Source organism: Castor canadensis, chromosome 4 (assembly GCF_047511655.1).
Source record: "Castor canadensis chromosome 4, mCasCan1.hap1v2, whole genome shotgun sequence".
Taxonomy (NCBI): domain Eukaryota; kingdom Metazoa; phylum Chordata; class Mammalia; order Rodentia; family Castoridae; genus Castor; species Castor canadensis.
Genome location: NC_133389.1, coordinates 116,029,214 through 116,054,034, shown reverse-complemented (window position 1 = coordinate 116,054,034; position 24,821 = coordinate 116,029,214). Strand labels below are relative to the sequence as shown.

The following is a 24,821-nucleotide window of genomic DNA, read 5'->3' as shown; positions in this document are numbered from 1 at the left end:
CTGCTTACCAAAAAGTTCCCCATATAAAACTAGAAAAGTATCTATCCCAGCAGATGTACAGATTACAGCATAGAAACACAAATAAATATGAAAAAGCAAGACAACATGACTCCTCTGAAAGTTCACAACTATTCAACAGCTGAATCCAAAGATACTGAAATGATTAAATTGCAAGACAAAGAAATAAAAAGTTTAGTTTTAAAAATGATCAATGACCTCAAAGAGAGTTCAAATGAACACATGAATGAGGTAATGAAGTCAATTCAAGACATGAATGAGAAATTTAGCAAAGAAAGAAATTCTGAAAAAATGGAAATGAAAAGTTCAATAAATCAAATACAGAACACAACAGAAACACCACCAATAGACTAGATCAAGAAGAAGAAGTAATACTAGAGATTGAAGAAAAGGTTGAAGAATTACTACATTCACATAGTAATAAAAAAATAAGCAATCATTACACAACATTGCACAATCATTACACTGGGATAAAATTAAGAAACCAAACCTATGAATCTCTGATAGGGAACTGAGATAGAGAGTAAAGGAAAAAACTTATTAAATGAATTATAGCACAAAATTCTCCAAATTTAGTGAGCGATTTGCACATCTAAGTGCAAGAGGTATTTAGAAACCCAACACACATGACCAAAATAAAAACTCTTTGTTTCATATTATAGTTAAAATGTCAGTAGTACAAAACAAAGAATACTGGAAGCTGCAAAGGCCAGTGTCAAGTTATTCACAAAGACAACCCTATCAGAATAATAGCAGACCTCTCAGCATAAACCCTAAAAGCCAAGAATGATGTATTTCAATCACTTAAACATAATAAATACCAACCAAGATTACTATGTCCAACAAATTTATCCTTTTAAAACAATGGAGAAATAAAAACTTTCCATGACCAATGTAAACTAAAGCAATTCATGACCAGTAAACCAGCATTGCAGAAGAGACTTCCAAGAATACTGAACACAGAACAGAAGAAAGATACACATAACTTCAAGAGCTCAGGAAAGAATCAAACATTATAAACCCAGTAAATTAGCAAACCTCAAGGTGTAGAAGGGAGAAATTATCACATACCCTCCAATAGTTACCCTAAACATACAGGTCTTAACTCAAGAATTAAATATACAAACTGAATGAATAAAAAAAAAAAAAAAAAAAAAACCAAGATCCAACTGTTTCTGTCTTCAAGAAACTCACCATACTGGCAATGACACATGCAGACTGAAAGTGAAAGAAAATGATATTCCAAGCAAACTAAATCCAAAAGCAGACAGGAATAACTATACTCATATTGAACAAAGCAGGTTTTAAGCCAAAATTAGTCAGAGTGATAAAGAAGTTCACTGCATATTAATAAAGAAAACAATCCATTAAAAATGGAATAATTGTAAATATTTGCACCAATTTCATAAAACAAACCCCACTGGACATGAAAGAACGGATAGGTCTAGATGCAACAATGGTAGCTGAACTCAATCCCCCATCTCATCAATATATAGATCAGCCAAAACAGTCAATGAAGAAACTTCAGAGTTAAGCAAATTCAAAGATCAAAAGCACTGAACAAACATCTACAAAATAGTGCATCCAATGACTGTTAAATACATATATTCTTCTCAGCAGCCCATGGAATTTTTTCCAGAATAGATTACATTTTAGTACATGAAGTAAGTCCTAATAACTACAAAACAGATCATAATGCAATAAAATTAGAAATTAACAGCAAGAGACACTGCACAAACATTGAGATCGAATAACATACTTTTTAATTATCAGTGGGTTATTAAAGAAATCAGGAGAAAATTTAAGACATACTAGAATCAAATGAAAACACAACTTATAGAAAACTTTGAGATATACGAAAGAAAGTTCTGAGACGGAAGTTTATAGATATGAATGCCTACATTCAAAAATTAGAGACAGCGCAAATAAATAGCCTAATGAAATACCTCAATGTCTTAGGAAAATAACAACAAGCTAAATCCAAAACTGGTACATGGAAAGAAATAATAAAAAATTGGGCAGAAATTAATGAAAACTGAAAGAACAATACAAAACAGCAGTGAAACAAAGTGTTTGTTTTTTGAAAAGGTAAACAAGATTGACAAACCCTTAGTTATACTAACCAAAAGAGAGTGAAGACACAGATTAACAAAATAGAGACAAAAATGGGAGTATTACAACAGATACTTCTACAATCCAAGGGATCTTTAGAAAACATTTTTAAAAGTTCACATTCTGATAAATTAGAAATATGGAAGAAATGGATAAATTTCTAGCACATATGAGCTATGAAAATTGAACCAAGAGGTAATAAACAGCCTAAACAGATCTATAATGACTAATGAGATTGAATAAAGAGTCCTCAACCAAAAAAAATGGAGAACTGGGTGGATTTGCTGCTGAATTCTATCAGACTTTTAAATAAGAACTAGTATAAATACTCCCAAAACTACTCCATAAAATAAAAAGGAAAAGAATGCTTCCAAACTTATTCTACGAATAAGTATGAAGCCTGATAGTCAACACAAAATAAAAATACAACAAAAAAAGAAAACTAGAAACCAATTTCCTTAATGAATAGATGCAAAATCCTCAATAAGTCATCTGAAAACCAAGTTGAACAACATATCCAAAATATCATATGCCATGGTCAAATTGGTTTTAGTTCAGGGATTCAAGGATGGTTCAGCATATGTAAATCAATAAATGTGATACAGCATATAAACAGAATCAAATATAAAAGTCACATGATAATCTCAGTAGATGCAGAAAAAAGATGCTTAATAAAATTCAGCATTTCTTCCTCATAAAAGCTCTGAAGATGTTAGAAATAGAAGGATCATGCCTCAAAAATAATGGCCATATATGATAACATTATACTGAATAGGGAAAAAATGAATGCATTTTTTTCTAAAATCAAGAATGAGAAGAGTGCCCATTCTCTCTACTCTTCTTCAATAAAGTGTTTCAAGTCTCAGCCAGAGTAATAAGACAGAGAAAGAAACAAAAGGAATACAAATAGGGAAGGAAGACATCAATTTATCCCTATTTTCAGATAATATGATCTTACACTTAATTATCCCTGTTTGTATTTGATAATGATTTTACACTTAAATGATGCTAATGACTACAGAAAACTCATAGATCTGATAAACTCTTCCATCAAAGTAGCAGGATATGAAAATCAACATACAAAAGCCAGTAACTATTTTACATACAAATAAAGAACATGTTGAGAAAGAAATCAGTAAAGCAAACCCATTTACAACAGCCTCAAAAAATGCCTAAGAATAAACCCAACCAAGGAAAGGAAAGAGTTCTACAATAAAAATCAAAAATAAAACACTGAAGAAATTGAAGAAGACACTAGAAGTTGGAAAGACCTCCCAAGTTCTGAATTGGAAGAATTAATATTGTGAAAATGGCCATATTACTAAACATAATCTACAGATTCAATGTAATCCTCCTCAAAATTCCAATGAAATTCTTCATAGAACTGGAGAAAATAATCATAAAATTCATATGGATGCGCAAAAGACTACAAATAGTCAAAGTAATCCCAAGAAAAAAGAAAGCACCAGAGGTATCACAATACTAGATTTAAAATTATACTACAGAGCCATAGTAACAAACACAGCATGGCACTGGTACAAAACAGACATGTAAAACAATGGGTGGACTAAAGTAGAGGAGTCAGAAATAAGTTCTTGGCCATGTGATTCTTGGCAATGGTGCCAAAAACATATGTTGGAGAACAGGCAGCCTCTTTAACAAGTGGTGCTGAGAAAACTGGATAACTGCATGTAGAAAACTAGACCCTTATCTCTCTCACTGTACAAAAATCAATCCAAAATGGATCAAAGGCTTTAATGTAAGATCTGAAACTTAGAAACTACTAGAGGGAAACATTTGAAGATACAGGCATAGGAGATGACTTTCTGAATAAGACTCCAATGGCTCAGGAATTAATATCAAGAAATGACTCATGGGATTTCATCTAACTAAAATCCTTCTTTACAGCAAAGGAAATGATTACTGGAGTAAAGGGATAACTTACAGAATGGGAGAAGATCTTTGCTAGTTATTCATGCAATAGAGGATTAATATCCAGAATATCTAAAGACCTCAAAAACTTAAACACAAAAGAACAAATAATCCAATCAATAAATGACTAAATAAACTGAACAGACAGTTCATAAAATATGACCAATAATGTTGAACAAGAAAAAGTGTTCAATGTCTTTAGGTTAACAGGGAAACAAAAATTAAAACTAAATTGAGATTCCATCTTAACCTCAGTCAGAAGAAAACAAACAACAACCAATGCTAGGGTGGATGCAGAAAAAAAGGAACCTTTTATAGACTGTTTGTGGGACTGTGAATTAATCCAGTCATTATGAAATAGTATGGATGTTGGTCAGAAAACTGAATATAGAACTATTGTGTAACCCAGTCATGCCACTCTTTAGAAGGAATGAAAGTCAGCACACAGTAGAGATTCCTGCACACCCATGTGCTTTGTGACACTTTTCATGATAGCTACTTTATGGAATTAGCTAGTGTGCCCATCAACAGATGAATGGATAAAGAAAATGTGGGAGACCAATTCCAAGATGGTGGCTAGAGGGAGGAAGCAGAAAGCATGCTTCTTAAAGTAAAATCTTAGAGAGATGCTGGAGATACACCTTGCAGTCAAGGCCACCGAGAAGAGGCAAAACTTTGACCTCTCCACACCCCCAGCCTGCATATAGCATCCCAACTTCACAGCATACCCACTTCATGTTAAAGGGAGAAATCAGGAGGGCTCCTGCACTGCCAGATGCCAGCACCCAGATGGCTTGGGAAGATGCAGACCACAAGGTGAGCTAAGAGGCACCCAGTACTCCCACAGACAACCCTGGGCCAGATCAGCATAGCCCCCTGGACAGACCAACCTCCACCAAGGGAAAAAAGAAAAAAAAACTGAATACTAAGCAATAATAACAAAAAGACACATAGCAAAGAGGGCAGGGCGCCCTGAGCGCCAAAGATGGGGGAGGGGCAATACCTCACAGAACAGTAAATAAAAAAGCCAGACAGAGAAGGCAGGAGGGGGGGCACACGCCCAGCAACCAGGAGCTGGAAAGCTTGTAAAAGTGGCAGTGGGAGGAAAACTCCACAGGAGAAGGGGGAAGGCCCACTTCCCACATGAACTGTAAACAAACACGCCAGCCTGAGAAAGCCGGTGCAGTGTCACCTCCCCCAGTGTGCTTGGAAAGGGGAAAGCTTGTAGCAGTGGCTTGCACCCAGGAGAACTTTAAGTAAACAAAGCCTCAAGGGCCAGGTGAGTGTTAAGCTCACTCCTGAGATCTGCATAAATAAAGCCTCCAGCAACATCAGGCTGACAGCAGCGGGCATGTGAGCCGCAGCCCCAAATAGCCATTCACAAAACTGTATTCAGACTCTTTTTTTCTCTCTTCCTTTGATAAGACAACAACCGAACTACACCTGCATGCTGAAAAACTTACTGAAAGTGTATTGCATTTGAACTTGGGGCACTTTGTGGTGTTTTGTTTTGTTTTATTTGTTTTCTTTCCCCTTTGATGAGACAACTACAGAACAACATCTAAGGCACCATCTCCAGGATTGGAAGCTGAGGGACAAACACCAAAATTATTAATACTGAAACTTTATTGCATTTGAACTTGGAGATTCCTTTTTTAATATATATCTTTGGTGTTTTTTTGTTTGTTTGTTTTTTGTTTTTCATTTACTTTTATTTTGTTTTGTTAGTTTTACTATTGTGAGTTAGCTAATACTAAATTACACACAGACCAGGGACAGAAAGAGCATACATACACTAACCTAAAACCCAGCACACCCACAAAACAAAATTAAGCCAAGGGAAGGAAACAGGTGACTGAAACCAGCAATAGCCTATAAAGAATGTAATTATACAGTACCAAGTGGAGTGGTGGGAGATGAAAAAGCAATGGAATCCATTCTCCCCCCAAAAATAATTTAATACAGGATTCAGAGGGAAATGAAGAAAACAGATGCCCAGTTCCAGACTCCAACAAAACAAAGACAAAAATACCCCAAGGAACCCAATCAAGCAGACAAGAACACCCTGAAAGAAGACATCCTGCAAGTGATCACTGAGAATTTCATGGAAATGTTACCAGACATGGTCAACCAAAATGTACAAGAGGCACTCAAGAAATTCCAAGACAACAAAAATAAATAATATGAGAAGACACATAAACAAATAAATGAACTCATAGGAGCTCTAAATAAACACCAAAGTGAAACAGAGAACACTATAAATAGAGAAATAAATGAATTAAAGTGACAATTGACAATATTAAAGGGGAAGAGACCCATGATATAGAGAACCTCAGAAAAAAGAATGGAACAGAAATACAAAACACAATGGAAGGCCACTTTAGTAGACTAGAACAGGTGAGAGACAGAATCTTAGAACTTGAAGATGAAATGGAAATTAAAGGAAAAACTGAAGAGCTATTAGTCAACTAACTTAAGACCTTTGAAAGGAACATGCAAGAACTCACCAACTCCATAAAAAGACCAAACCTGAGAATCATGGACATTGAAGAAGGAGAAGAGGTGCAAGCAAAAGGAATTCGTAATATATTTAACAAAATAATAACAGAAAATTTCACAAACCTGGAGAAAGCTATGCCCATTTAGGTATAGGAAGCTTTTAGCACATGAAAATAAAACTACCCACAACATAGTATCATTAAAACAACAAGCACAGAGAACAGAGAAAGAATATTGAAGCCTGTAAGAGAGAAATAACAAATAACATACAAAGGCAAACCATCCAAATCACAGAAGATTTCTCAACAGAAACCTTAAAAGTGAGAAGAGCATGGAATGAGATATTCAAGACACTGAATGAAAATAACTTCAACCCTAGGATACTCTACCCAGCAAAACTATCATTCAAAATAGATGAAGCAATAAAAGTCCTCCAGGATAAAAAGAAACTAAAACAATACATGACCACCAAGCCACAAAAACAAAAAATTCTTCAAGGAATTCTGCACACAGAAAATGAAAGCAAACACAACCATGAAAAGACAGGCAGTACCAAACCATAGGAGAAGAAAAGATAAGAAAGTAGAGAGTAACACCGATTCAGCTGCACACAATCAAACCCTTAAACAACAAAACCAACTAAATGACAGGAATCACCACATACCTATCAATACTAACACTGAATGTTAACAGACTTAACTCCCCCATCAAAAGACACCATCTGCCAAACTGGATTAAAAAGGAAGATTCAACAATCTGCTGCCTACAGGAGACCATCTCATCTACAGAAACAAGCACTGGCTTAGGGTGAAAGGCTGGAAGAAGATCTACCAAGCCAGTGGCCCCCCAAAACAGGCAGGAGTAACAATATTTATCTCAGACAAAGTAAATTTCTAACTTACATTGATAAAATGAGATAAAGAAGGACACTCCATACTAATAAAAGGGGAAATACACCAAAAGGAAATAACAATTAACAACACCAGGGAAATCCAGGAAATCATCAGAGACTACTTTGAAAACTTATATTCTAATAAATTTGAAAATATTGAAGAAATGGACAGATTTCTAATACTTATAACTATCTTAAATTGAACCAAGAGCATATTAATCTCTTGAATAGATCTATAACACAAAATGAAATTGAAGCAGCAATAAAGAGTCTCCCTAAAAAGAAAAGTCCAGGACCTGATGGATTCTCTGCTGAATTCTATCAGAAGAAATACCAACTCTCCTTAAACTTTTTCACTAAATAGAAAGGGAAGGAACATTGGCTAAATCATTTTATGTAGCCAGTATTACACTCATCCCAAAACCACACAAAGACATCTTCAAAAAGGAGAAGTATAGGACAATCTCCTTAATGAACATCAATGCAAAAATCCTCAACAAAATAATGGCAAACTGAATCCAACAACACATCAGAAAGATCATTCACCATGACCAAGTCAGCTTCATCCCAGGGATGCAGGGATGGTTCAACATACACAAATCTATAAATGTAATACAGCACATTAATAGAAGCAAAGACAAAAACAACTTGATCATCTTAATAGATGCAGAAAAAGCCTTTGACAAGATCCAACACTACTTCATGATAAAAGCTCTAAGAAAACTAGGAATGGAATGCAAGGACTTCAACATTGTAAAGGCTGTATATGACCAACCTACAGCTAACATCATACTTAATGGTGAAAAACTGAAACCATTTCCCCTAAAAGCAGGAACGAGACAAAGATGACCACTCTCCCCACTCCTATGTAACGTAGTATTGGAATTGCTAGCCAGAGCAATTAGGCAAGAAAAAGAAATAAGAGGAATACAAATAGGTAAAGAAATTGACAAAATATCCCTATTTACAGACGATATGATCCTATACCTTAAAGACCCAAAAAACTCTACCAAAAACTCCTAGACACAATAAACAGGTACAGCAAGGTGGCAGGATACAAAATCAAATTACAAAAATCATTGGCTTTTCTATACACCAATAATGAACAAACTGAGAAAGAATATATGGAAATAATTCCATTTACAATAGCCTCAAAAAAAATCAAATACCTATGAGCAAATTTAACAAAGGATGTGAATGATCTCTATAAGGAAAACTACAAATCCCTGAAGAAAGAGATCAAGGAAGACTACAGAATGTGGAAAGATTTCCTGTGTACATGGATTGGTAGAATCAACATAGTAAAAATGGCTATACTACCAAAAGCAATCTACATGTTCAATGCAGTTCCCATCAAAATCCCAATGACATTCATCACAGAGATTGAAAAATCTACCCTAAAGTTCATTTAGAAACACAAGAGACTGTGAATAGCCAAGGTGATACTCAGCAAAAAGAGCTATGTTGGAGGAATCATAGTACCCGACTTCAAACTATATTACAAAGCAATAACAATAAAAACAGCATGGTACTGGCACAAAAACAGACATGAAGACTGGTGGAACAGAGTAGAGGACCTGGATATGAATCCACACACCAGCTTGCCCACCTGTTTTTGACAAAGATGCCAAAAATATACGATGGAGAATAGACAGCCTCTTCAACAAATGTTGCTAGGCAAAGTGGTTATCCTTCTGCAAGAAACTGAAAGTAGATCCATGTTTATCATCCTATACTAGTGTCAACTCAAAATAGATCAAGGACCTTAACATCAGACCCAAAACTCTGAAATTACTACAGGAAGGAGCAGGGCATAAGAAGTAATAGGTATAGGGAAGGACTTCCTCAGTAGAACCCCAGCAGCTCAGCAACTAAGAGATAAGATGGACAAATGGGACTTCATAAAATTAAAAAACTTCTGCACAACAAAAGAAATGATCTCTAAACTGAAGAGACCACCCACAGAGTGGGAGAAAATATTTGCCAGCTATACATCAGACAAAGGACTGATAACCAGAATATATAGGGAACTTAAGAAACTAAACTCTCCCAAAATCAATGAACCAATAAAGAAATAGGCAACTGAACTAAACAGAACTTTCTCAAAGGAAGAAATTCACATGGCCAAAAACCACATGAAAAAATGCTCACCATGTCTAGCCATAAAGGAAATGCAAATCAAAATCACACTAAGATTCCACCTCACCCCTGTTAGAATAGCCATCATCAAAAACACCATCAATGACAGGTGTTGGCGAGGATGTGGGGAAAAAGGAGCCCTCATACACTGCTGGTGGGAAGGCAAGCTTGTGCAACCATTCGGGAAAAAAATTTGGAGGTTTCTTAAAAATCTAAACATAGATCTGCCATATGATCCAGCAATCCCATTCGGGATATACCTAAAAGAATGCAACTCAGGTTACTCCAGAGACACCTGCACATCCATGTTTATTGCAGCACTATTCACAATAGCCAAGTTATGGAAACAACTTAGATGTCCCACTAATGATGAATGGATCAAGAAAATGTGGTATTTATACACAATGGAATTTTACTCAGCCACGAAGAAGGATGAAATCTTATCATTCTCAAGTAAATGGATGGAACTGAAGAACATCATTCTGAGTGAGGTGCCAGGCTCAGGAGACCAAACTTTGTATGTTCTCCCTCATGTGGACTTTAGATTTAGGGCAAATGCAGTAATGTTGTAGGACTTGGGTCACACTCTAAGGGGAGAGCACATATGAGAGGAATGGGGATAGGTAAGAAACCTAAAACTTGAAAGTGTTTGATGTCCTCACAGCAGAGGAGCTAATACAGAAACCTTAAAGTGACAGAGATCAATTTGGGAAGGTGATTGGGAACTAGTGAAAAGGTCAGGTAGAGAAGAATCAATTTGGATTGAAACATACTTGTGCATGGAAGCAATGCTAGGAATCTCTCTGTATAGCTATCCTTATCTCAACCAGCAAAAATGCTTTGTCTTTCTTATTGTTGCTTATGTCTTCTCTTCAACAAAACTGAAGAAACCTGTCCTGCCTGGAAGCAAGGGGAGTTGGGGGAGAGAGAGAGGGGATGAGGAGAAGGGGGGAAAGAATGACCCAAACAGTTTATGCACATATGAATAAATGAAGATGAAAGGAAATAAAGGGGAAAGGAAAAGAAGGAAAAGAAATGATTTATTGAAAGAGTATAAAATCAAGTTGAACAAGAAAGCAAAAAGAGAGAAGCTATGGTCAGAGAGCTAGGTGAGTGAATTGGTAACTTCTGAGGTGAAACAGGTATGAATAAGTGTAGTGACAAAGAACTTCTATGTTTTTTCTACCTATTAATCAAGGAAGGTTCTTGACTATCTCATGTATGCAAGCTCTCATGGTACTCAGAAATTATTAAAACTATAAATACACATAATTTGGTGTCATACATATACTTTCAAGGGAAGAAAACTCAAAACAGTGGAACATTCAGTTCCTAAGTGTGAAATTTGGGCAAAATCGGCAACATTGTGAAAAGGAATTTAGTAAAGATATTTTCCCCTGGATATTTTAAGCTACTTAGCGCAATGGCCATTATTTGCACATATAATCACAAGTCTGTACAGATAAGCATTACTAGTTCACTGTATTATCTACATCATTAAGTTAAATCACTTCTCAATTTCACAAAGCAAGTAGAAAACAAAGATCAAGCTTTCTCATTTCCTCTTCTCCCTGATCTGCCCAAAGTCTTTTCTAAAAGTATCAACAATTTTATGAATATGATCATACTATTAATTATGGATTGTAGAAGAAAGTATATTATTGCAATCATAAACTTATTAAAAAACAAGAAGAATGTTGTTTACCAAAAGAGGGTGACTCCCTTCCATCCTCCAGTCCTGAATCTCTCTCTCTGTCCCGCTTTCTGTGTTTATGACCACGATGCCTATGACGGCGATGGCTTTTTCTTCCTCCCAGGGGCACATGGACTCCAATAAATAGTGTTCGATGACCTTCATTAGAAGTAAAAGCACCAGTTAACTCTCAGTTATTCCAGAACACTGAAGATGATGATTTACATGTTAACAGAAACACAATTCATCCAATCCAGCAAATTGTCTTTGTGTGTTTATAATGTATGAAGGACATGGCATTGTATTTTAGCTGATTAAGTACACTAAAGGTCTATCACAAACATTTATAATACTTATTGTTTTATTATATATTTTGCAACGATCATTAATTTATTAACTGTCTAATTTCTCTGCTTTATATATTCTTTCTACTAGAAAAAAGTTAGACCCTTTCCCTACACTCAACTGTGTCATCACATCAGTTCATTTCTCATGAAAGTCAAGCGTGTAAAAGAAAAAATCACTCTTTATAAAAAACCAGATTTCACTGATGCCACTCCCAATGACATGCTTTATCAGCTGTACTTTCTGTCTGTGGCACTTGATGTTATTGAGTACTCTCTTCCCCATGACATTACTTTCTCTTGGTCATCCTCCACTGCAGCCTCACAAGACTTACATCTTGTTGCCAGACTTTTCCCTTAACTTACATATCTATCTATCTATTAGACATATTCACCTAAATGTCCTTCTTACAGGTATATGGTATTTGGCATGTCTTTGGATGTTATCCCTTGTCTTCCAAGTATCAACTACCTATCATTTGTCTCAGAAAATGTGCATCTACTTAGTCATCTCAAAGCCCATCCAACTTATCACCAAGTGCTGACTCTCAAACATTTCTTAAAACCATTCTCTCTTAAGTATCCCTCTGTCTTAGTTTGGATACCCATCAGTCTCAATAGAACTGTCAAAACACCTCCTTGTTCAATGGGGCAAGAGGGTTCTTTGTTTTGTTTTCTGTTTTTGTTTTTTCAAACTCTAATTTTATACCATCTCTTATCTATCCTGAAGGCTGATATGTTCTTGAAAAAAAAATGTAAACTTCTCTCTATTACTCCCTTTCTTTAAATTCATTGATTGCTCTCTGGGGCCTATAGGACAAAATTTTCATTCCTCTGAATATTCCAATATGTCTTAGATATTTGAATAAAATATATGTGTCTTAACATTTAAACAATACCTAACCTCTGCCGACTTCTCCAATAAATCTTCTAAACATAGACTGTCTCGCCCACTACAAGCCTAAATAGTCAGGTCATTTCAAGTCTGTTTCTACTTAATGCTATTCTTCCATGGGACTGGAGATTAGTGAAGATGTTTTGGTAGAAAAGCAAGGTATTGAGATCAAGACTTAAGCTGGAATGGTTTAGCACAGACTCTAGGATGAAAAGTGAAAGAAGCCTGGTAATCCAGGTACAGAAAATTTCAAAGAAATGGAAGTCCCAAGGGGACTGAAAAACAGATCCAAAGAAAGTAAAAAAGGAGAACTGAGGCTGGATCTGCAGGGGACACTGTTAAGAATCCAGAAAAGATGCCCATTATGGTAGCAGTAACATTTGTGTGTGGCTATGCAAACAGGGCTATCATTTCATATACTTATTTATCACCTACATGCCTTCTTTGGTGAACTGTCTGTTCATATCTTTTCTTATTCTGTAATTTGACTGTTTTCTTATCACTGAGTTTAAAGTGTTCTTCTTATTTTAGATATAAGTTGTCCTGTCAGCTCAGGTGACTATAACAAAATATCATAGACTGGGTAGCTTAGACAACAGAAATTTATTTCTCAGTGTTCTGGAGGCTGGAAAGATCAAGGTGCTAGTCAATTTAGTTTTTGGTGAGGGCTTTCTTCCTGGTTTGCCTTCTTGTTGTATCCTCACATGGCACAAAGAAAGATCATCTCTATCATGTCTCTACCTTAAGGGCACCAATCCCATTTGTGAAGGTTTTGCCCTTAGGACTTAATTATTTCTACAAGACTCCACTTTCAAATACCATCCCATTGAGGGTAAAGACTGTAACATACGAATTTTGGAGGAGACAAAACATTTAGTCCATAGCATTCTGCCTCTGGCCAAACCCAAAGTCACATAGATTTTTATCTTTTAGAAGTTACACAAATTTGTATTTTATATTATGGTCTATGATCCACTATGAGTTAATTTTTATGAAAGGTGTAAGATTTTGACTAGGTTCTGAATTAAACAACCGTGTCTATATTCCAATCTAAATAAACTATGTATCAAGATTCTTATCTAAATATTTAATCCATTCATCAGATATTTACCCAAATGAATTGAAAAACCTATATCCACACAAAAACCTGGACTGAAATATTAATAGCAGCTTTATTCATAATTTTCAAAACTCGGAAGCAATCATCATGTCCTTCAATAGATGAATAAACACTCTGTGGCATCTCGTATAATGAGATATTATTCAGCAATAAAATAAATTAGCTGTTAATCACAAAAAGACATAGAGGAACCTTAAATTCATTTTGATAAATGAAAAAAACAGCATAAATAGCTACATATTGTATGAGCCCAACTATATAACATCCTAGAAAAGGTAAAATTACAGAGACAGTAAAAACATTAGTAGGTGCCAGAAGCATAGAAGGAGGATGTAGAGATGAATAGGTGGAGCGCAGAGCATTTTCAGGGAAGTTAAATGATCATATCTGATACCATAATGGTACATACATGTCATTTGTTACAACACATAGAACTACACAGCTTTAAATGTAGTTCTAAATTAAAGCTTTAATGGGCTTTAGTTAAAAAGAATCTGTGAATATTGCTTCAACTGTAACAAATGTGCTGCACTAGTACAAAATATTAATAATAGAGAAAATGTGTGCAAGAGGGAGACGGAATATGCAGAAGCTCTCTGTACTTCCTGGGCAACTTCTCTACAAACCTAAAACTGCATTAAAAAATAAAGCTTATTAATTTAAAGAAGTCAACAATCATAGCTAGTCATATCACCAAGTAGTAGTCAAGACATTTACTTTACAAAGAAACAAAAACCGGAGCAAATAAAGAGAGATTTCTGTAAGCAAGTAAATTACATGAGAGAGAATTGCACAGACAATTCTCTCAAGAAAAATATCACTTTCTCAAATGCCAAATAGTACAAAATACTATAATAGCAACACTAAGGACTGAATGTTTGTCTCCTCCCAAAGTTCAGGTTGAAATTCATCCCTGATTGTGATTGTTTTAGGTGATAGGTCCTTCATGAGACAATTAAGATTAAATGGGGTTATAAGGCCTAGATCTAATTAGTGTCCTTAAAAGAAGACATATAAAAGAGCTCCCTCAATTGCTTTCTCTCTGAGCACAGAAACACACAGAAGTAATGTGAGGACACAGAAATATGCCTACTGCCTACAAACCAAGAGAAAAGCCTCAGAACCAAACCCAATCTCCCAGCATTTTGACCTTGGACTTTCCACCTCCAGAACTGTAAGAAAATTAATTTCTGTGGTTTAAGCCACTCAGTCTGTGATATTTTGTTATGGCAGCCCCAGCAAAGAAAGCCTAAACCAAAATCTTTGCTGTAATATTAACTTTCAGAAGACATGTCATTAACATGGGATTTTTTTAGATAGGCAATGTATATTATCTGTCTAAATACAGGCGATATTCAAGGGTTTGAATATTGAAATAAACACTTGAACTCTACTATAATGAATTTGGCTTCTTTAGTGGATATGTGCTTAAATCATTTAATTTTTCTTTATAAAAAAAAAGAAAATATTTATTTTTGTGGGTAGAGTCAAAATACTTCCAAATTCTAGCAGGATTAGAAGTGAGACTAGCATTCTTCAAATGCCAGAAGAAAATCTGATATTATATATATTTTAATATGGGATATTAATCTTATAAATCTGAAAATAATTATAGATCAATCCTCTAAAAAAACTTCAAACTGGAAAATAGTTTCTATGTTGAGGTTTCGGTCCTATGTGGGTCCATACAGGCAAGCAAACAATGGTAATTGTTTCAACTCGCATTACAGACCATTAAAATGCACAGAAGTCCTATACCAATAATGAAAGTTCAATTTTGAACATGGAAATAAAGGGAAGTAAACTAATCTGTATATGTCATAAACAGATGTTTAGGCCACAGGACCAACTCCAGGGGTTCCACATGTCAGGTCCAGTTACTTGCCCTAATACATTGAGTACGGTGTAAGGCAAAGAAAAGAGATTTATTAACACAGTATGGGTATGTCAGGCAAAGTATGCACATCAGCTTATCTTCAGGGTACACACCTGAGCTTTAAGTTTAAATAGGGAAAGAAACAGAACAGTGGGGAGCTGGGGGAGAAGGTATGCATGAACAGTCCCAGGCAAAGTGTGGCCTGGTTGATTCTTATCAGTTCTGGTTCTGTGAGGTTTTAGGAGAAGTTTTTACTATTGTCATCAATTGAGGGGCCAATCTGGCCCCTATGAGATAATCATTCTTTTTCAAGGTGCAACCCCATTATTATAGATAATTGTCCTCATGGCAGGCAGGTGGGGGGGATTCTGTCCTGGAAGTCTGTGCTATTCCTTTCCTTGGAGTTTCAGCTCTCCTAGTAAAGAAATTATCCATCAGTTCTGTCTTTCCTGACTTCCAAGGTGATTGCAGAAGAGAGGGTCTCAGAGCAAAAGAAACATAAAATGGAGGCAGGGATGCCAGGTTTTTAATCTTGCTTTCAGTTAATGCATGGACCAACTGAAGAGTCAGTGCTTTGCTACTGGCACAAAAACAGACATGAAGACCAGTGGAACAGAATAGAGGACCCAGATATGAAGCCACACAACTATAACCAACTTGTCTTTGACAAAAGATGGAGAAATAGCAGCCTCTTCAACAAAAACTGCTGGGAAAACTGGTTAGCAGTCTGCAAAAAACTGAAACTAGATCCATGTATATCACCCTATACCAATATTAACTCAAAATGGATCAAGGATCTTAATATCAGACCCCAAACTCTAAAGTTGATACAGGAAAGAGTAGGAAATACTCTGGAGTTAGTAGGTATAGGTAAGAACTTTCTCAACGAAACCCCAGCAGCACAGCAACTAAGAGATAGCATAGATAAATGGGACCTCATGAAACTAAAAAGCTTCTGTTCATCAAAAGAAATGGTCTCTAAACTGAAGAGAACACCCACAGAGTGGGAGGAAAATATTTGCCAGCTATACATCAAAGGACTGATAACCAGAATATATAGGGAACTTAAAAAACTAAATTCTCCCAAAACTTATGAACCAATAAAGAAATGGGCAAGTGAACTAAACAGAACTTTCTCAAAAGAAGAAATTCAAATGGCCAAAAAAACACATGAAAAAATGCTCACCATCTCCAGCAATAAAGGAAATGCAAATTAAAACCACACTAAGATTCCACCTCACCCCTGTTAGAATAGCCATCATCAGCAACACCACCAACAACAGGTGTTGGTGAGGATGCGGGGGAAAAAGGAACCCTCTTACACTGCCGGTGGGAATGTAAACTAGTACAACCACTCTGGAAAAAAATTTGGAGGCTACTTAAAAAGCTAAACATTGATCTACCATTTGATCCAGCAATACCACTCTTGGGGATATACCCAAAAGACTGTGACACAGGTTACTCCAGAGGCACCTGCACACCCATGTTTATTGTGGCACTAGTCACAATAGCCAAGTTATGGAAACAGCCAAGATGCCCCACTACTGACGAACGGATTAAGAAAATGTGGTATCTATATACAATGGAATTTTATGCAGCCATGAAGAAGAACGAAATGTTATCATTTGCTGGTAAATGGATGGAATTGGAGAACATTATTCTGAGTGAGGTTAGCCTGGCCCAAAAGACCAAAAATCGTATGTTCTCCCTCATATGTGGGCATTAGATCAAGGGCAAACACAACAATAGGATTGGACTTTGAGCACATGATAAAAGCGAGAGCACACAAGGGAGGGGTGAGGATAGGTAAGACACCTAAAAAATTAGCTAGCATTTGTTGCCCTTAACACAGAGAAACTAAAGCAGATATCTTAAAAGCAACTGAGGCCAAAAAGAATTAACCTAGAAGGTAACACACACGCATAGGAAATTAATGTGGGTCAACTCCCTGTTTGGCTATCCTTATCTCAACCAGCAAAAACCCTTGTTCCTTCCTATTATTGCTTATACTCTCTCTTCAACAAAATTAGAAATAAGGGCAAAATAGTTTCTTCTGGGTATTGAGGGGGTGGGGGGGAGAGGGAGGGAGTGGAGTCAGTGGTAAGGGAGGGGGTGGGGGCAGGGGGGAGAAATGACCCAAGCCTTGTATGCACATATGAATAATAAAACAATAAAAAAAAAAGAGTCAGTGCTTTTCAGAAAAATCAGTTTCCAAGTACCTGTTACTTATCTGGTCCTGTTTATTATTTTATTTACCACAATATTAAGTTATATTGTATGGGAAAGTATAGATAGTTATTAAAAGTACAATCTCTGAATTTGAGTTAAACACTTGTATTTGAATCTTGTCTCTACCATATATGTTATGCAACCTCGAAAAGAATCACTTTGTCTTTTTAAGCCAATTACCTTACCCATAAAATGAAGCGATTAGTGTCTACATCATTCAGAAAATGCTTTTTCATAATTCATAAAACAAAAGATTCAAAACGTTGAATTAACATATGAATCTAGTTAGCTTCCTCTGGAGTTTAAACAGACCAAGGGAGCACAGTGAGTTTGGGGAAGTAACCAGTTTCCACCTCTGAAGTGTTGAGGAAGAAAGCGTTGAAAGTGGCAATGTTAGCATAGCTTGGAAAGAACACTGTCCTCCAGATTCTGGAAGACTGCCTGCCCTTCTGCAGTGAGTTCTCTTCACTAGAGGTAGAGATGCAACCTGCCAAAATTACTACTGTCTCTGAGATTGCACACAGCACATACTCAAGGACAGCGAAAGGGAGGTGTGAGGCATAGACGGACACAGGATATGGTGTGATTTAAAAATAGAATGATGAGAACAAGAGTAAAAGACAAAAAATAACTAGAGAAGATGAGTAAGAAAAGTGAGGCAATAGAGTGAGTGGATATGATCAAAGTACATTATATGCATGCATAGAAATGCCACGGTGAGCCTCCTATGTGCAATATAAAATACACTAACAAACACTGCAAGTTTTTCCCATTGTGAGATATGCATACGTGAGTGTAAATGATATATATATATGTATAGTTTAAAGAATAATAATAAAAGGAATACCCATGTGCCAATCAAAAAAGGAAAAGATTAGACAAGTAGGAGATGAAAGGGCAAAATATTATTAAAAGAAGAGCAAAATAATAAAGAGGAAAAATATGAATCAAGAAGAAAGAGATAAATAAGGAAGTAGATAGTAATAATAAAATTAACATAAGAAATATGTTAACAATAATTATAAGGACACCTCTGTCTATTTTATCAGACAAAATCAGAGAAAAGATAGTAAGTTTCATTGCTTTTACAGGACATTTAATATTTGGGAACTTATAAACTGGTAAAATTTATCTTTGTGCTTCCATTTTTCCCCAACTTCTGAACTCCTTCCAGAGACCAATTAAAAAAAAAATCAATTCTCTAGTGTTTCCTTTGTTTTTCTTTTCAAGCATAAACCTCTTTTCTCTACAACCTCTCAGTGATGGCTGCTTCTCTCCACAGTTCTCATGTGAAGTGGGAAAGGCATGTTTCTTTTCCATTGCTTCTGCTTGGGTGAGGGGAATAGGTAAGGTTCATTTGTTCTCTGATACTTCATACCATTTCCCACCATCTTCCCTGAAATCCCTAAGACCTAAGTCTCATAGTAGACTTTATCACTCACAGTTTGTACACTTCGCCTTGTCATTGCAGTTATCCACTAAGGTACAGGCAATCAAAGTCCTCGCTTCGTGTCATTCTCTCCAGTATTGTTCCTCCCCTAATCCATGAGATCTCAAAGCTTGTGTAAATAACTTTTGCCACACTCTGGACTTTTAGTTCCTATCTTACAATGATCTTGTCATTCTTGGCCTTTCATTGCCAGTAATTGGAAGCCCTCTGTCATCTCAATTTTATACATCATACTACTCCTTTCTTTAAAATTCATGCTCCTTGGTATTCTGACCTCAACTACCCTTCAGTCCCATGTGGAGTCTAAAGTTTATTTAATGTCAGAAACCCTCTTTAAGAAAAGAACACAAAATTATAAATATAAAATTAAGTATAAAAATAAACATTTATTTCAACTGAGAAAGGAGATTAAAATAAACTACACTTTAGAACCCTGACTCATGATACAAGCATTGCATAATCCACGAAAAAATAAACCATTTTTAAATTAACTCTGCAAAAGTACCTTTTTGTATTTTTGAAGTTTAAATGGTTAGTACTTTTATTGCCTAGGCCTTTTGCAAGGCCCCTCAGTAGGCAGGGTGTGTGTGTGTGTGTGTGTGTGTGTGTGTGTGTGTGTTTGAGCATGTATTTTAGAAAAATCTGTGAACATAAGACAGATTAACCCTGACCGCCTAAATCCACATCTCCTTTCATTTCTCCTCTATATATCGCTTCATAATGGAAGGGGACACTTCAGTGTCTGTGGTTATCTCAGGGAATTAAGAGGAAACAAAGTTGGAGATATATTTAGGGTTTTTTAGGGGATATATTTGTGTGATCCACAATCACTTACACATGTGATAAGTTACTGTGGGCTATCTGGGAGTAGAAGTAGCTTCCAGGAATACTTGTGTTCCTGTGCAAAAGTCACCTGACAGGACACAGAGGTGCAGGGCTGGGAGCAGGGTCATACATGAAGAGGCTTCACAATCTGCATAGCATTAAAAGTCTGTGGGTAGTGTAGAGAAAGCAAAGTTTGTACCATATAGACCCAAAAGTCAGCCAGTAGAAAATTCTTCCAAATCTTACAGTTATAACTACTAGAAGTTATCTTAAATTTAAGGAAACTGAAATTTTTCATGAAATAAAATAAAATAAATAAATGATAAAAATGAAGGAAAGCCTCAGGAGGCAGAAATCAAGAGGATGGCAGTTCAAGGCCAATCCAGGCAAATAGTTTGCTAGACCCTATCTAGAAAAATATCCACCACAAAAAAGAGCTGGTGGAGTGGCTCAAGGTGTAAGCCCTGAGTTCAAATCCCCCCCCAAAAAAAAGGAAATGAAGGAAAGCTTTCTAAGCTAGCATTAATAAAAAATGCACTTTATTCACCAGAGGAAAGACTAAGTCATTTTTAATATTTGCTACATAATGAAAATAATGTTGCATAATCACTGATTTTAGAGGTAAAATGTAGAGGAAAAGGTATTATAGGTAAAGGTCAGGCAGTTAATTGAAAATATTATGCTATTTTCCAAATTTTGGGACCTTGTGCTATTTATCAGTTTCAAGTAAGTATTTGTTTCAATTTATCATCATTCTAAAAAAAATGCATTCTGTACCTAATGTATATTCAAGTTTGAAATTCTTTTACTTAAAGAGAACCCTTATAATTATACAAGCTTCAGCCTTCACATATCCTAAATTCACCCTGCCCCTAACACACTCTATATGTGGAGCTCCCACCTTTTTTTTTTTTTTTGGTAGTGCTGGGGTTTGAACTCAGGGCTTCACGCTTGCTAGGCAGGCACTGTACTACTTGAGCCACTCCACCAACCCAGCTCCCACTTTTCTACTTCAGCTCCCATCTCTCTCCCAAACTTAACATGTTCAAGGCTCACCTCATCCCAGTCCTTCCAATAAACTGCTCTCCCTTCCGTCACCAAACAGTTTCTTACTTACTCACACTAAAAACTTTGGGATTATTTTAGACTTTTCCCTTTCTCTTAGCTAAATATCAGGAAGTCTGTTATAATGACTTTCAGCACAGATCACGAACTCAGCTGCTTTTTATCTCACTACACCACCCTGATAAGGGTCATGGTCATACCCAGCCTGGATTACTGAAGTCTACCCCTACTCTTTGCTCTCAATGCAGTAGCCAAAGTAGTCCTCTTAAATGCAGGTTAGATCATTCTAGGTCTCTGCTAAACCTTCATCACTCATTTCACTCAGAGTACAGGACAACACTTTTCTATAGTTTTGTGATCTCTTTGATCTGTGAGCCAGGTCCCTGTCTGCCCTCTTATCTGCTGTCCAAATGACCTCCTCCTACCATCGCAGTCCTCCCTATTCCCATCCCCCATCCCCTCCCACTCCTAAGCCACACTGGTTTCCTTGCTGTTCTCTTTTCCACCTTGCAACCTTTTTATGATGTTTTCTCACCACCTGAGATATTCTTCCCACCTAGCTAATTCCTGGCTTCCTTCAAGTCTGCTGGTATTTCATCCCAGCAAAACCCCCCCTGAACATCTATTTCATGTTATATCTCATCCTCTCTGAACCCTAATGCCCCTCATCTTCCTCTACTCTCATTTTTTCTGTGCCACTTAAATATCATGTCACATTCTATGTGTAGTGCTTAATTTCAAATTTCCTCTCAAAAATTTGCAAATTTAAAGATTTTCTTAACTAATGCATCACAAATACCTAGAAGAGTGCATGACAGCTTTTGGTATACCATAACTATTTATTGAATAAACTTTTGGTATAAAGAGGATGATATCTAAGTACAATTATAGATACCAGGCATAATATATTGCTCTACTAAACTCACTAAGAAAGGAAGGGAAAACGAGCTAATGGTCACAAATTTCATAGTATTCAGACTGCCACAGTTCACAGCTGTACAATTGTTGAGAAAATATTTTCATGTTTCTCCATGGCTAGGGACATTTAGAGAAAACCAAAAACAACCTGGAATCTGGAATATGAGTTATAGATAGAAACGGTCAGCAAGATGGAGGCCTTTGTCTCCCAGAGTTATGTATTTACATTTTCAACACATAACAAAACCCCAGAGCTACTAGTTTATGTCCCAAAGGGTTTAAACTAGAAGCCATCTCCTCTTCTTTGAAAAGATTTGTTTAAAGGACTGATAACCAGAATATACAGGGAACTTAAAAAACTAAATTCTCCCAAAACTAATGAACCAATAAAGAAATGGGCATGTGAACTAAACAGAACTTTCTCAAAAGAAGAAATTCAAATGGCCAGAAAACACATGAAAAAATGCTCACCATCTCTAGCAATAAAGGAAATGCAAATTAAAACCACACTAAGATTCCACCTCACCCCTGTTAGAATAGCCATCATTAGCAATACCACCACCAACAGCTGTTGGCGAGGATGCGGGGAAAAAGGAACCCTCTTACACTGTTGGTGGGAATGTAGACTAGTACAACCACTCTGGAAAAAAATTTGGAGGCTACTTAAAAAGATGGACATCGATCTACCATTTGATCCAGCAATACCACTCTTGGGGATATACCCAAAAGACTGTTACTCCAGAGGCACCTGCACATCCATGTTTATTGCGGCACTATTCACAATAGCCAAGTTATGGAAACAGCCAAGATGTCCCAGCACTGACGAATGGATTAAGAAAATGTGGTATCTATACACAATGGAATTTTATGCAGCCATGAAGAAGAACGAAATGTTATCATTCGCTGGTAAATGGATGGAATTGGAGAACATCATTCTGAGTGAGGTTAGCCTGGCTCAAAAGACCAAAAATCGTATGTTCTCCCTCATATGTGGACATTAGATCAAGGGCAAACACAACAAGGGGATTGGACTATGAGCACATGATAAAAGCGAGAGCACACAAGGGAGGGGTGAGGATAGGTAAGACACCTAAAAAACTAGCTAGCATTTGTTGCCCTTAATGCAGAAAAACTAAAGCAGATACCTTAAAGCAACTGAGGCCAATAGGAAAAGGAGACCAGGAACTAGAGAAAAGGTTAGATCAAAAAGAATTAACCTAGAAGGTAACACCCACGCACAGGAAATCAATGTGAGTCAATGCCCTGTATAGCTATCCTTATCTCAACCAGCAAAACCCCTTGTTCCTTCCTATTATTGCTTATACTCTCTCTACAACAAAATTAGAAATAAGGGCAAAATAGTTTCTGCTGGGTATTGAGGGGGGGAGCGGGAGGGGGTGGAGTGGGTGGTAAGGGAGGGGATGGGGGCAGGGGGGAGAAATGAACCAAGCCTTGTATGCACATATGAATAATAAAAGAAAAATGAAAAAAAAAAAATAAAATAAAAATAACTATATAAAGGTAAAAAAAAAAAAAGATTTGTTTATGAAGGAGATCAGGTTTCTACCTCTCTGAGGAGGAGAGGCGACAGACACACAAGTTCCTATGTACCCTCTCAGATTCCTCATTTTGAGGCTTCTCTCCAGTGTCTATAATTGTGCCCGTTCCTGAAGGAGAAGAATGGGGTGTGGAAAATGAACATGGTGATTGCCTTAGGTCACAATCACAGCTTGCTTCTGATCCAAAAGCCTAATGGTTGATTTTAGAAGAAAATAAACAAATACAGATATTTAAAGTTTACCATTGGATTTAGGATATTTTCTACAATGATTATATGAGCTGATACATTATGTAGAATGTCAAACACAGCATCTGTTAACAGGATAAACACTAATACATGTTAGGTCCCTCCCCTCACACTGGTAGACTTCAGTGGCTTAATGAAATAACAGGAGGGAATAAAACTTTCCTGCCCCATTTCATTGTCTTCCAGCTTTTCTCTATATTACCAACTTCTGTGTTATAACACAGGCCTGAGGAACTACAGGACCACCCAAAATCCTGTGGAAAATAGTATATAGTTAACATTTTCAGATAACTATCACTAACAATTTTTCCTTACATTATACCCCACATTTTTTACTCTGGTAAACATCACTTAAGAAGACAAATAATTCAAGAAACTAATGATACAATTGTTTTGATGTAACTTGAAAATTATGACTCCTAATCTGAATTACTTCCCAAGGTTATGTAGAGAATAGTTTCTATTTTACAAGTAAAGGCCAAACATTTAGCTGAAAGAGGGAATAGTTTCAAATGGACATATCTAAAATTAATCAAAATGTTCAATAAGAATTGACTTTATGTTATATATAAAAAAAATTAAAAATACAAAATCAAGCCAGAAGCAGTAACTCATACCTATAATCCCAGCTCCTCCAGAGGTGGAGATTGGGAAAATTAATGTTCAAGGCCAGCTTGGGCAAAAAGTTAATGAGACCCCATCTCAACAAATAAACTGGGGATGGTGGTATGTATCTATAATCTCAGCTACATGGGAGACATAGGTAGGAGAATCACAGTCCCAGGTCAGTCCAAGCAAAAAGTGATACCCTACCTAAAAAATAACTTAAAGCAAAAAGAGCTAGAATTGTATCTCAAGAGGTACAGTGCTTGCCTAGACAGCTCAAGGCCCAGAGTTCAAGTCCCAATACTGAAAAAAAAAGCCCAACATCATTTAGATATGAATATATATTAAAACATTCACATAAAATAGTGCTACTAAAAGAGAAGCGAGATAAGTACAGAACA

The 24,821-nt window shown here is 36.4% G+C and overlaps 1 protein-coding gene across 8 annotated transcripts in view; it reads right to left on the bottom strand.

Annotated features, from left to right (window-relative positions):
• Slc4a10 (solute carrier family 4 member 10) overlaps positions 1–24,821 on the bottom strand; it is a 307,228-nt gene that overhangs the window by 134,204 nt on the left and 148,203 nt on the right. For all 8 annotated transcript variants that reach the window (XM_074070948.1, XM_074070951.1, XM_074070947.1 and 5 more), the window contains exon 3: positions 11,298–11,444. In XM_074070948.1, coding sequence (XP_073927049.1) covers positions 11,298–11,444 — 147 coding nt within the window. The remainder of the gene's footprint in view (positions 1–11,297; positions 11,445–24,821) is intronic.